The 15,611-nt window shown below is 37.2% G+C and overlaps 1 protein-coding gene across 1 annotated transcript in view; it reads left to right on the top strand.

Annotated features, from left to right (window-relative positions):
• Positions 1-15,611, top strand: part of LOC129264184 (1-phosphatidylinositol 4,5-bisphosphate phosphodiesterase beta-4-like) — a 45,896-nt gene that overhangs the window by 3,966 nt on the left and 26,319 nt on the right. Inside the window, exon 3 of the mRNA XM_064101518.1 lies at positions 8,603-8,662. Coding sequence (XP_063957588.1) covers positions 8,603-8,662 — 60 coding nt within the window. The remainder of the gene's footprint in view (positions 1-8,602; positions 8,663-15,611) is intronic.

Below are 15,611 nucleotides of genomic sequence, written 5' to 3'. Positions count from 1 at the left end.
ACAGTAGACAACATCAAATTTTGTTAATGATTCGATCACTAATGTATTGATTGGGAAAGGCAATCTTTAGGGAGATTCTGGCATTGTGCCCCCCTCCCCCCTCCCTTTTTATGAGTGCTCTCACATCAGTAGACTACTTCTTGTCAGCAAATTTGAAAGGAATTTACCAAATATTTTTGAGTGACAAACTTTTGTGGAAAAAAATAAACAGAATATCAAAGATTTTTATGCTCTTTTATGAAATTCTGGATGCATCCCTCTATTAACTATTAGGCTCATCGACATCTTTTGAATGAAATTTTAAAAATATTGTATATTATGACTTAGGTGACAGCCAGGATCGGACCCTGTATCTTTTTGGCCTCCTCCTTCTCCTGTCCTCGCATTCAACTTTTAACTGATGTTCTTTTAGAATGCCAAGATGTATAAGTCCAACCAAATTCTGGACATCCATGTTGGTCGGAGGTTGGCAATCGACTGAAAAATGTGTCATGTGCCGCGATTAGTATGCCGATTGCTTGAAATTGTTTCAAGAGCCCATCATGAACGTAACACAATCGCTTCATTCGTAGCACCACTGTACCGAGGTCCTAATTAGCGTATGAGCCTCGTTGTACGATCGCTTTGATCGCAGAAGCAGCGCATCACATCTGCCTCGAATCGTCGCAAGAAAGTGGCATCGTCGTACTTTCAGCGTATTACCATCGCCTTCAGCGCAGGTCGGTCGCATAGAAGTTGCAGTGCAATCGTCTCGCAGGCTAAAAATAGAATTCGAGGAAGATTCTGCTACGATTTGCGGGATTTACACAGATCGCCATGGTCGCCACGATCGCCTTCCTAGTGAGATGGGGGTATTATGTTCATATTAGGATGGTTCTATTCTAGTGGGGTCAGGAAATGGTATCAATGTTTTCTTTTTGTATTTTTCTTGTCAGTCATATTACTACCATAGTCTTTTACTATTTTGTTCAAATTTTATATTATTCATGATTTGAGCTCACTGAGCACAATAGGGATACCTTGGAGTACTTATTAATGACTGTTAGTCTATATTAAAAAATGTGTATCATAATTCTTTGCCAGCACAGTGATATGACTGTGACACCCCCAATTATTATATTATCTCTTTTGCATGATGTTGATTTTCGTCATAACAATGACTTTCCTTTTTGAAGATGTATTTACGGTATAGGGGGCTTGCAGAAAAATATCAGCAGTGCAGTTGTTTTTTTCTGAAAAATATCACTAATGAGACTGAGACAGATTATAATGATGTGATGATGTCCTTACTCTCAGATTTGGTTGCTCTGTAGTGACCTTTTCTCGGTAATTAATGAAAAGCTCTGTATGGATGAAAGAATGATACATTTTAAAGCAACTCCCAGAGAGATTTTTATTTCTAAAAAAAATAGGAAAGGAAGATTGTTTTTCCCAATTCAAAAATATATTAGAAGTTATTATGATAAAAAAAGTAAATGATCAATAGAATCACTGGAAAATGAATTGATGAAATAAAGAAAAAATAAAGAAAATTTGTCATGATGTTATATTCGTCAGTGATTTTACGAACCGGCAGAAACCTCGGCTGGTCATTCAAAAAACAATATTCTTAAAAATGGACATAACAAACTTTTCGACATGCACTCATGCCGCATCAGAGTATTAAAATAGCATGAATGAACAGAACGCTAGAAAAAGACTGCAATACATACATGTATATATAAAAAAAACAATATTGAGATAATTGTGCTTAAAGGAAACCAGAGCAATATTATACCAATTTAGAGCGTAAATTCTATCATTTTGTAATACGCTAAATTTTGTTCACCATTCAAATATGAATTTGTCATTATTTGATATGAAGCACATGGATGCATTTCCGTTTTTAGCGCCACATATCATGGTTTATGACAGTTTGTAAAGTCACTCCGTGGATACACACAATATCTAGGCCGGGCTTTTGACCGCTGTGTGTCACTTGGGAGACTGATTTTAAATGAATTTAACTGAATTTATAAAGTTGATAGAGTTGAAGACATGCAACCTGCAAAAAATCAATTTTAAAAAATGACTGAAAATTGGGTTTATGCAGGTTCGTATAGAATCCGCGATGATTTTTACTCTGACAACTATCATAATGTCAGTACATAACTATAATACTAGAAATAAAAATAAATATCATTTATGGGCAGTCGAAAAATCCTATCTTTTATTTTCATTCAGTCATAAAGCACCAACAGTTTGGAACTGCCTGCCAAGTAATATAACGTCAATAAATAATTATAATGCATTTAAAATATGTATAAAGCAGCATTTAATCAATCTTCAACTTGTGTACTGTAGATTTACTTTCCACCTTTTACCTTTGTGTAGGGTTTTTTTTTTTTTTTTTTTTTTTGTTCCCCTTTATTGTTTGATCTTGTGTTTTATTGTGGGCAAATAAGTTTCTTATATCTTACTTTGTCAATTATATTTTGTCTAATTCCTTTAAGGGAGGTTATCTAGACAAACTCTATTTTGGGGTTTTTATAATTTCCCTATTTCCTCTGTTGTTTAAAATGTTAACTTATTGTATACATATATATTTTATGTGGAAGACTTTTGTAATACATGTACATGAATATGGTTTACATTTGCTCAATTATGTATTTTTATGAATTTTTATATTGTGATTTTTAATTGGAAATAAATGAAATTGAACTGAACTGAAATAATTTGTTACAGACCCAATGTCTTTGGCACACCAGCATCTCTCCTTAATATATTTCTGAGTCTGAAGTCTTTCAAAATACTTGAAGGAGAAATATATTGATTATGAATATGGCCTTATTATATATCAGTGGAAAGGTAATGATGTGGGGATTATCATTTGGTCATTCAAAAATAACGAAAATGATACATAAGGTGGAACTCGCCAATTTAAAAGCGCTAAAATGCCTCTCCGAATAAGCGCCTCTCATCGGTCTCTGAATTGACTCGAATTTGATGACGTGCATGAGTGTACGAGAGACGTGATTGGCTCTCCCACGTCAAGCTCCACTTGCATGCAAAACCTGTTGCGAGGGTACGTTTTCTCCACACTGTCACTGAATACTTTGATCACGAAACGAAAGAAAACCCACAAGTTTATCTAGATTTGGATTTTCAAATTGATGATTTTGAAGATGAAGAGAATGATGAAGAGTTTCTAGCTCTAGAACAACAAGTGACGTGGATTGAGGTAAATTAGGGGAATTACGCCGGTGATCATGATGAGTCGGACAATTCAACTTGTATGCCGATTCCCTACCAGCTCATTCCGCTGCTAGCTGCACCGCTGGTCAAATCCATGAAAATGAATTCAAGCATGACCACATCCAGACAGAGTCTCTTGCCTCTATCAACAAAATAATGAGAAGGAAAATAATGATATAACTGTACTTACAAACAAGTGAATAATCCGAACCTGAAGGCAAATCAACTCAACGTATAGCAGCAGACGATATGCACAAATGATGATCTTCACGTGGCTGGGATAGATTGTCACTCGTTCTGTGAGATAAAATTTCTATCTCATTATTTTGACAACATTACGAAACTCGGGGAATTATTTTTCTATATAAAAATATAGTAACACCTGGTACTATTTTTAAATTACGATAAAACCTTTTTGAAGCAAAAAATTGAGGTAAATTAAAATTAGATATAAAAGATCATCCGCCTAGCTCGCATGCGATTGTAAACAAACCATCACAAACACATGGCGAGCTTGCTTGCCTTCCTGATTGTTTACAATCGCATGTGAGCTAGGCGGATGATCTTTTATATCTTTAAATATTAATTTACCTCCATCCACGTCACTTTGTTGTTCTAGAGCTAGAAACTCATCATCATTCTCTTCATCTTCAAAATCATCAATTTGAAAATCCAAATCTAGATAAACTTGTGGGTTTTCTTTTGTTTCGTGATCGAAGTATTCAGTGGCAGTGTGGAGAAAACGTACCATCACAACAGGTTTTGCATGCAAGTGGAGCTTGACGTGGTGTAGCCTCTTGTCGAGGCCCTGGCGGCTGCTTCCCGAGCGAAGCGAGGGCTTTCCTAATTCGCGAAGCGAATTAGGCCTGGCGCGAGCCAGGGCCTCTTGACATCTGAACTGAATTATATATTCATGAGGAACGTCTTCCTAATGAATATACATGAGTCATGATATTACCGGTCACCGAGTAAACCAATGAAATGTCAGAGCTGTTTCGTCTTGGGTTCGGAATACTATATAGTAGTCCACTATTCTGCAGGGGATTCATTTAATTGCGGGACACTAAAGGGGATATAACCAGCAAAATGCTACAAGTAGTGGTACTACTACTACTACTACTACTACTACTACTACTACTATTACTACTGGCCGTAACAGACCCATCACCGCCCCGAAACTTCCCGGGAGATACTGCTCAGCCGCTGGTCAGACTCGAGTCAACTCCCAGCAATTCCACCCCAGCTTCCCTCAAGTGCTGCACTGCACAGCGGAGATCGATAATCGACGCCCCGGATCGACCGGTGGAATCGCATGAAATATTACATTTTTTCCATATCCTGTGGGTAGATTTACAAAGACATCTCGTCCTTTCAGTGCAGAGTTAATTTCATCGACTTGCAAATCCTTAAATCGGTCAATATTCAGCGTTTTAGAGGCATATTCAGTGCTCTTTGATATTTCGTCGTCACTCTTCGCCAAGAATCCAAGGGTCGCCATTCAAGAGGAGCTCATGAATATTTAATATGACGTCATAGCAGCTCGCGCTCTCATTGGATGATTTTCACCGACCAGTTTTTGGTCGGTGAATTGGTAAAAACAATAAAAAACAAAAGAAAGTCGGTGAAATTCGGGTCAGATGTCCAGAGGCCCTGTCTCGCGGCGCTCTGCTTCGCTCTCTCCCGTGCTTTGCCATGTTCGCTCGGAAAGCAGCCGACAGGGCCTCGACAAGAGGCTAGACGTGGTGGAGCTTGACGTGAGAGAGCCAATCACGTCTCTCGTACACTCATGCACGTCATCAAAAATCCCCAATTTCGCGGACGTAATTCTGCGTGTTTGAAGCATTCAGAGAGAGAACTTTAAACTATCAATTAACTGAGTTTCATCGATCTCCATGATAAATGATTTACACCATTGTGTTCCTCTTATTTTCTCCTTTAATTTGATACATAATTCTCAATTTTTAGGATTTGCAATATATTTCTACTTTAATTGAATCATTATATAGAAATGGCACATGACAGGCTGTTTTTTATTGCACGAAGCCTGCATTGCAGCTACAGTAACTATTAAGTGCAAAGATGAACAAATTTAAGTGTCTTTTTACTGAGTATATTATGAACAAGCATTCCCCAATTTTATGTTTTGTATGATCTCTATCCTTGATGAGGGATAGTGGACCAGCGATAGGGTCAGATAAAAGGCCATTTATCATGATTATCGTTATTGTGTTGAAAGAAGGTAAACCAGGAGGATGTTGCTCATTTTGTCAAGTCTTGTAATTGGCGCAATGACCTTCTCTTCATCTTGAGATCAGGGGAGTGTTTCATGAAAACAAATGATCAGTGATTTGCAGTGACACATCTTCTCTGAGCCAATCAGATGCAAGGATATCAGTAGCTTATAACAAGAAGTCAGTGAAAGTCACTGACTATTTTGTTTCATGAAGTGCTCCCCAGATTTGTTTGCATCGTTTATGTCATTCTCTCTCTTTCTCAGTCTATCTCTGTATCCTAGCCCCTTCTTCCCTTGTGCGCCCCCCCCCCCCGCCAAGACATGTACCTTGTTTTCCACAGTATCCATTGCCGTGCTGTTCAATCTTCATCATTATTTCGACGTGTAGCAGCTGAGCAATGGGAGTTTGCCACAGCCATGATGCTATTATTAACATGATAATTAACCAAATGACCATGTAATAAGTCTGCAGATCCTTCACACAGCTCAAAAGGGAGGGGGTGATTCTATGCTCATTACAGCTAGGATGTACATGTAGGATCGAGGAATACAAGGCTTGATAGTTTCAAAATACTTATTCAGAGCATTTTTAATCATTTTTCCCAACATCTTATTATTGATCATAGAAGTTGTTTTTAATAGTCAGGATGCAGTGTGCCTTGAGTCTCAGAAGTACCTGGTGGATTCCAGTGCATTGGAAATTTTGCTGTTATTTTTCTTATTATTTTTCATGTTTTAGATTTCTACATACTGTATAACTGATTTACCAAAAAGAAGCAAAGCAAGTGTGAATGCCAGTCTTTATTTGCATAATGCTTATCAAATTAAAAAAGCACATTTCTGAAACTCTTGGTTTTAGAAAAACATTTTATATGAAACTCTAAATCTGGAATTATATTCTATTTTAAAACCTATTGCGTAAAACAGAATCAGAATGCTTTTGCATTTATAGTGCATGGTAAAATTATAGACTTCTGAGGCAGTTGGTGGTTTAGAAAAATTGGCAACCAAGCCTCCCCTTCTATGGTCGTGGTCTAGTGGTTAAGACTCTCGTCTTTCAATCTGAAGGACGTGGGTTCGATTCCAAGCCATGGCATGTTTTCCTTCAGCAAGAAATTTACCCACATTGTACTGCACTCAACCCAGGTGAGGTAAATGGGTACCTGCAGGAAGTAATTCCTCAAAAAGCTGTGCGCACCAAATCGGTGGACTAGCTTAGCCGGGGGTAATATAGGAGCGCCTTGAGCACCTAGCAAGGTGGATACGTGCGCTATATGCAAATCCTTTATTATTATTATTATCTCTCTCTATCTCTCTCTGCCATTTGCAGTTTACATTTAGTGGGGTTTTTTGCCTCCTTTCAGATGAGTACCATCCCAGCATTGTACACTTTTTAACTCATAAATATTATGGTGTATCACAGTGAAGACATAGTTAGCTTGCCTTGGTTGTGAAGAAATAAATCATGCATGAGTACAAACTTTAATTGCACGTTTCATTTTATTTCTTTAGTGGAATAGTGTTGGAATTTCTTTGAGAGTGGAAGGAGGGATAGCCTTTAAACAAGGCCCTGTGTCTGTTGTGATACTTATTCACATACCTACCGACAGGAAAAAAGATTATTCACAAAAATCGAATGTGAGTGTGAGGATTTCGAGCTCAGTCGCAGGGCTTTTAGGAACCTGATTTGGATTTCTTATGTTAACCATTGTTTCCGAATCGGAATAGCGAGGGATTTCCTAATTCGCGAAGAGAGCCAAGGGCCTCTTGACATCTGAGCTGAATTATGTATTCATGAGGAACGTCTTCCTAATGAACATACATGAGTCATGAACATTACCGGTCACCTAGTAAACCAATGAAATGTCAAAGCTGTTTTGTCCGGGGTTCGGAATACTAGTAGTCCACTATTCTGCAGGGGATTCACTTAATTGTGGGACAATAAAGGGGATATAACCAGCAAAATGCTACAAGTAGTGGTACTACTACTACTACTAGTACTAGCCGTAACAGACCCATCACCGCCCCGAAACTTCCTGGGAGATCGGCCTGGTCAGACTCGAGTCAAGGGGAAGCACCAACTGAACAACTCGACTCCAGCATTCCCTCACTGCACCGCGGAGATCGATAATCGACGCATAGTGGAATCGCATGAAAGATTACATTTTTCCCATATCCTGTGGGTAGATTTACAAAAACATCTCGTCCTTTCAATGCAGATTTAATTTCATTGACTTGCAAATCCTTAAATTGGTCAATATTCAGCAGTTTAGAGGCATATTCATGCTCTTTGATATTTCGTCGTCACTCTGCCAAGAATCCACGGGTCGCCATTCGAGATGAGCTCATGAATATTCAATACGACGTCATAGCAGCCCGTGCTCTCATTGGATGATTTTCACCGACCAGTTTTTGGTTGGAATATTGGTAAAAACAATAAAAAACGAAAGAAAGTCGGTGAAATTCAGCTCAGATGTCAAGAGGCCCTGGCTCGCTGCGCTCTGCTCTGCTTCGAGCCAGGGCCTCGACAAGAGGCTCGAGAGGTAGCGGCCATGCTCGCATCAATGAACCCTGTATGACCCTGTGCCACAGAAGCGAACAAACATGGTCCCATGACGTCATAGACACGGACGGTGCGGATTGGTGCATCGGCCGCATCAGCATGCTCATGAATAATTCATATATTCACGTCTTCACCAGATTCCAAATGCCTCGCGACTAAAGCCGCTTGCTCTCGCGCTCACTCGGGTATCGCCAGTTCTCTTCGTAGGCGGCTAAGTCTCGTCTCAGCCATCGCTTGACGAGGAATAGAGCCAAGTCGCGAGGCCATACGTGGAGGGGTGAGTCTAGTCTGAAGGGAATAGAGAGACAGAGTATTGCCTGAGTCACACCAGCCAAACCGATTCCAGAAGGACCAAAGCCATTACGTTATTTCCAATGACATACCATCGGTCAATTTGGAGTCATTTTCGTTGGTGTGACTGGCCCGTAAGGCAGGCGTAGATGGGTGAAGGAAAGGGCAATATCTTGCACATGACAGAGCTTCCAATAGCTAAATCTCATCCCAATCGAATGTAGATGAAGTCACCATGAACATGATGATAACTTCTCTTTTCCCATTTTTTTTCCTTACAGGAGGGGCAGGTGTTGGAATTATCCCAAATCAATGATGTACGGAAGGGTATTGCACCAAAGGTATGTTCTTATCATTTGTATCCTATGTTTGCTATGTGACGCGTCATACTTTTATATTACATATAGCAGGTGGAACTCTATAGTGTATTTCCCTATTATCCACCTACATAGCTTCCTAGTTTGAAAGTACTGGTAAGCATCATATATTAGTTATTATACAAAAATCTGTAGAGTACAGTCATTGTACTATTAAAGAGAAGATTCTTGTTTTCTCTCCATTCTTCAGGAATCTAATATTATTGTAAAAATTGTCAAATTCAAACCAACTTTGTGAGGAAAGCATTAAAAAAACCACACAGAATAAATAGGGATTTATTTTACTCATATTTGATTCTGTCCCAAGGATTTTTTAGTCAATACTGCAATTAAAACCTTAATAATAGCTACTCATTTTTGTCTCACCTGCATAGCAGAGCGAGACTATAGGTGCCGCTTTTCCGACGGCGGCGGCAACATTGAAATCATAACCAAGGTTAAGTTTTTGAAATATTGTCCTAACTTAGAAAGTATATGGACCTAGTTCATGAAACTTGGCCATAAGGTTAATCAAGTATTACTGAACATCCTGCCTGAGTTCCAGGTCACATATCCAAGGTCAAAGGTCATTTAGGGTCAATGAACTTAGACCATGTTGGGGGAATCAATATCGAAATCTTAACCAAGGTTAAGTTTTTGAAATGTTGTCATAACTTCGAAAGTATATGGACCTAGTTCATAAAACTTAGAAATAAGGGTAATAGTATATCACTGAAGATCCTGCCAGAGTTTCAGGTCACATGACCAAGGTCAAAGGTCATTTGGGGTAAAAAAATTGGCCATGTTGGGAGTATTAGAGGAATTGTCATCATAACTTTGACATTTTATTGATCTAGTTCATGAAACTTGGACACAAGAGCAAACAAGTATCCTTAAACATCATGTGAGAGTTTCAGGTCACATGACCAAGGTCAAAGGTCATTTACGGTCAACAAACTTTGTTAATGTTGGGGTAGTTGTGGAATTGTCATCATTGTTTAAAAGTTTATGGATCTAGTTTATGAAACTTGGACATAAGAGCAGCAATGTATCCCTGAATATCATGTGGGAGTTTCAGGTCACATGACCTTCAGGTCACATGACCAAGGTCAAAGGTCACTTTTAGGGTCAATGGACTTTGGCCATGTTGGGGGTATTTGCGGAATTGTCATAACTTTGACATTTTATGGATCTAGTTCATGAAACTTGGACATAAGAGCAATCAAGTATCGAAACATCGACATAAGGGTAATGAAGTATGAATTGGAATTCTAGAAGTCCAGTGGAGTTGCCATTTATCCATTCTGAATATTTTTTCAAGACTTATAGGTTGTGTAAGTTCAGATGAAAGTGACATTCGTCAGCAGCATACCATAGGTTTTGGTAAAGATTTTTACATGATGTGATGTAATTTGATAAGAGCATGTTCCACTCGCAAGTCAAGCCTTTAAAAACATGTTCTCTGGGTGAGGGGTACAAGTTATATCCTTCAAAAGGACTTGATTTGCTCACCAAATAGCATCATGATGATGACATTTGCCTGGGAAAGAAGTTGAGGAAATACTCCGTGATGGGCTTTATGTAGTAAGAACAAACACCGATCAAACAGGGAGCGTGTGGAGACTCCAAAGCCTGGCTCATGACTCCGGGTCTGTTTAGCCTGTGCATTGGATGGCTGAATTGAGCAAACACTCTACACAATAGTGGGTATTTGGGACCACAAGTTGGACTTGATTGGTCACGTAGTTCTGGGTGTAGTTTTTGGCTCATTTTTTGTTTGTGAAAGTGCTTGCTGTTTAGTGGTTGTAAGGTGCGGGATAGAAAAGCTTTGTAAATAACAAGTACTGTACATACTACTTTTATTTTAGGATAATTAAATCTTGAAAAATTGAAATCACGAGTATTGTTGATTACATGTAGGAACAATGAATCATGCATGCTTGCTGGGGGGGGGGGGGGTTCACACAGCTGCAAATCCAGTAATTTTTTTCTCCATAAAATAAATAATATTAAACCAGATATTGGATTCAATGTGTAAATTCAAAGAAATATTTTCTGTAATTTTTCTTGAGTGGAGAATGAACTGACAGTACTACAGTTTAAATATTAACCATCATATATTTCTGCTTCATTATAATAAAGTCCTTCCATGTTTCACTTAACATGAAAAAATGACATGAATCTGACAAATAAAAAATGCACGCTGTACTTCACAATTTCTCGACACTTACATTTTTTTATTGATGAGCTTGAAGAAAAGTAAACATTGACTGCAAACTTTGTAAATGTCATTGCGTGCTATCGATTGTCAGCGAAGCCAGGGGAAACCTGCTGCTATATCATTGATATGCATGCACCTTGAATTTTGCATGTTTATTGATACCCAGGTATGATTATTTATGAGGAGGTAGTTTGCGATAAATGAGAGGCTCGACATTTATGACTTAAATGAAGATTGAGAATGGATGAGAGAGAGAGAGAGAGATGATTAAGGAGGCCAATTAAGGAGTGGTCAGCAAAAAAAAGAGACATTTCATGAAATATTAGTCATCTGACTTCACTGACTAATTTGCTCTTAGCCAATCGTATGCAAAGATTTCTACATGATAGAAGATTCGACAGTGAAAGTCACAGACTGTTTGTTTTATAAAATGATTCTCGGTTCACACAAAATGAATGATTATCCACGTTGCATGTCACATTGTGTGAGGTTGATAGAGTCGAGTATGATATATGTTTTTTATCATAATTATATCAAGCAGAAGCTCCTAAAGAATGAGAAGTTCAGGAATATTCCTTGACTGCGAAAAATATTTCTCAAGCAAAAGATTTCTTACTGAAATACCTGGGGGAAAAATACAAACTTTGTAGGATTCAATTTCAAAAGAATCGCTGATTCTATCTCACTGAACTTCAAATATTTTTTATTACCCGTGTGAAGAAAGTTAGAAACTCTTAAGCCAGCAAATTTGGGATCAAGAAAATACAATCAAATGCCTTGTGAAGCAATTGAAAATTGTTAAAGGAGAATGAAACCCTTGAAACCAGCTGAATCCATATCAAAGAGAAAAATAAAAGAAAACATATTGTTGAAAGTTTGAGGAAGATTGAATGAATAATAAGAAAGTTATGAGCATTTGAATATTGAGATCACTAATGCCATGTAGTTCCTCCCATTGGCAATGCGACCAAGATCTGTGATGTCACACACGTACAACTCCCTCATTACTTTAGTACGTATTTCACTTATATTCTCACTTTTATAGAGTCTATCACAAGATGAGGTGTTCTCTTTATGAGAGGACAAGTACAGAGGTTTCACAACATTATATCATTGATGAATCGTTTGTCATATGATTAGAATGAGCAAAAAGAGATGTTTTGGGGTATATTTTCAGTGTCCAAAAGGGGAGAGTTGTTCATCTGTGACATCATAGATCTTGGTCGCATTGCCAATGGGAGGATCTCCATAGCATTAGTGATCTCGACATTCAAATGCTCACAACTCTTCTATTGCTAGTCCTATTTTACTCAAACTTTTGTTGATCTTATTCTTTAATTTTTCTGCTTTCACAAAAGCTATCTTGCTCCAATAGTTTCATTCTCCTTTAAGGTTTCAACTAAGTTTCATGTATTTAATTTGATACAGGGTGTGAGAGGTAATTTTTTAAAGCTGATTTCAGCTCTCCTTGATTTTTATTTTCAGCTAAGGTTTAGCTTATTTTAGCTTTCTGCTGTACAGAAGTATGGAAGGCTTGGAAATTCTTTCGATTTCAGCTTTTTTCAGCTCTTATAATTTTTGATCATACCTCTGATCATATCAGCATCTTAAAGAAATAGACTAGCTCTACAAGCACAACATTTTAATGATATATAATATCAAATATATATCTCTTTAAAAATAAAGAATAATCAGCCTTTTAAAATCCACTTGAAATAAGAGCAAATTTCGTATTCCTGTATTGAAAAAAGAACTACAAGCAAGAAGAGCTATTAAAGGATATATACAAACTTGATTTGCTGGCATTATGCCAAGATGAGAAAAGTCCACCGAGAAGATGCATTCCTTCGAGTTTACCGTGTTTGCTCAGTGCAGAATGAAATTAACATTTTGACATGTATGTGACTTGAATGAGGACACTGCAGGGTATAGAAGAAAAAAAACATGTTATGCTATTTCAAATAAAGTATCTTACAAATATATTTTTCTAAAATGCATCTCCCTCTCAGGTATACTTTTATGGCGCAAGTCCACTTAAAAAAAAAAACCATGTTATGCTATTTCAAATAAGGTATCTTACAAAAATATTCTTCTAAAATGCATCTCCCTGTCATGTATGCTTTTTAGGGCGCAAGTCCACTTAAAAAAAAGAAGAAGGGGGCACTACAAAAGGGAAATGTGTAAATGGACGGAGAAGATATCTAAGGTCAATAAAAGGGGCATTGAGGCATGACCTTGGATTAATTAATTCCTGACCTCTTTCTCAGCCCGATGTGGGTGAATTTATTGAAATATGATTTCTCACATTCTTTACCACATGAAAGTTTTTGTATGGAAAAAAAATGATTTGCTATACTATACTGTAATGTTATGTATCCATTTTTTATTTCGACCAGAGAAGCACAATAGCTCCACTTGTTGATACACGCACAGTAAAAATGAACATTTGAAATTGTATACAATGTTGTTTACTATATGACCTTAAAGTAGTTGTTTAACAGTTTAAACAAAATTAATGTAAATGTTGGAAATTAAACTTTGTTACAACTCCTGTATGGTTCAGATACTAAAAAAAGTGTTGTGTAACAATTTTATACAGCATTTACATGTACCAGGGCAAATCCCTGCATGTACAAATCATTGTGCTTCTTTAAATAGCACTATAATAGTTCTATTTGATAAAAATAAATTGTTACATTTAGCTATTCCTATTACGATATCAGAACAGTATTGCAGAAATAGATAGGATTCCTTATATCAGATTTCAAAATTAAAAAGGTTGACCAGATTTTTTTTCACACTAATACCAGTTCTCTCTGCTGTGTATTTTCTGTTTATTTATAAAAAAAGACATTTGAATAGAAATGCTTTTATTTTTGTGCATACTATTCCATGACCTGATTACTTTGTTTATCTATCGCACAAAGTCTTTAAATTTGATTCTAAGATCAATATTTGATCACTTTAACCATTTGACATTTTAATATCTGTTATTTGCAATGTTATTGTCTTGAATGCCTGCATTAAAGAAGCCTGAAGAGATATTCATAATTTGTTAAAAAGCATTTCAGGAAAAAAAGTTAAAGAAAAAGAATGAAGAAAAGATAAGGAAAAGAATAACAACATTGGCTTTCAAGGAATATCTTCAAGAAGCGAAGATGAAATCTAATAATAGGTACAACAAGGAAATGTACTAACCCAACAAGACCTTAAAGATAAATTCCAGTTGTGGGGACGATCTCAAAATGACTTTTTACAGAATTTAGTATAATGATCACCAAAGTGTCTGTATGAATAAAAAATATGTGCCAAAGGATTCTGGAAGAAATTGTGTAATTGCTGAGAAATAAGCAAAATAAGCGCGGATTCTGTCACTTCCGTCTGGTCTTTATTCCAGCAATAATAATACACTGTCCCACGTGTGCCTATCTGTGTTGACGATCTTAAGTGTGATAGTTTTTTAGCTTAGATATTATGATTTCACAAAGTTCAGTTTATGTAACTGTACCAGATCTAGATCCACGATGATATAGTAATACTTAACCTTGGTTTTACAGACTTTCTCACGAATCAGTATTTTACTGCAACTACTGTCATTTAGCTTTACGTCTTGTGGTCAGGCAGTAGGTATTGAGGTGGCTTGGTTCTTAAACGCACTTCATCATCAATAATTGAGGGTTACATTATTGGATTGGTTCATGGATGATGGTAGAATGCGTGGTTTGTACAGTGTAGAGAGGATACGAGAAGGTATGTACAGCAAGTATAAAGTGCTTCTTAATTAGATTTTTTTGTAAATGGAATTGTAGTATGGAATGAAGTATATCTTACCTTCGATGGTATGACGGACTGAAACCTATTCTGTGTTCTTGACACCCAGTGGCATGTGGAGGGGGGGGGGAAGGGCAAGGGGATATGTGCCCTATGTGTAGATGCCACTTTCTGAAGGGCAGGAAATTTTATTATTTATTGTCTCGCTTGCATAGCAGAGCGAGACTATAGGTGCCGCTTTTCCGATGGTGGCGGCAGCGGCGTCAACATTAAAATCTTAACCAAGGTTAAGTTTTTGAAATATCATAACTTAGAAATTATATAGACCTAGTATTTGTAGGAGGATAGAAACAAAAATTCTTCCTGGTTCTTAATTTACTGCTGCTTAAGATAGAAACTGAAGCCTGAAGAGATATTCATAATTTGTTAAAAAGCATTTCAGGAAAAAAAGTTAAAGAAAAAGAATGAAGAATTTTATTGATGGTATTGATACTGATTCATCTGGTCTATCTCCAGCACCCGAAAATATTAGGTTTGATAAATTTAAACTTTTATCAGAACGAGAAGTAAGGCAACTTGTGATGAAGCTCACTAAGAAGTCTTGCTCTGCTGATCCACTTCCAACAAATATTATTATGCAACATATTGATGTTATACTTCCTGTTTTTACGTCTATGATCAATGTCTCCCTGTCTACAGGTCATTTTCTTAATGAATGGAAAGTAGCCCTAGTTTCACCTCTTTTGAAAAAGCCAGGTCTAGATCCTGAATTCTGTAACCTAAGACCTGTAAGCAACTTACAATATATTTCAAAATTGGTAGACGGTGCAGCCACTCAACAAATCTTACAGTTCCTCAATAGCAATTCACTTCTTCCATCCAACCAATCCGCATATAGACAATATCATAGCACAGAAACTGCGCTACTTAGGATTAAGAGTG

The sequence above is a fragment of the Lytechinus pictus genome, chromosome 7 (genome assembly GCF_037042905.1).
Source record: "Lytechinus pictus isolate F3 Inbred chromosome 7, Lp3.0, whole genome shotgun sequence".
Lineage (NCBI taxonomy): Eukaryota > Metazoa > Echinodermata > Echinoidea > Temnopleuroida > Toxopneustidae > Lytechinus > Lytechinus pictus.
Note: the sequence above shows the minus strand (reverse complement) of the source record. Positions and strands in the feature narration are given on the sequence as shown.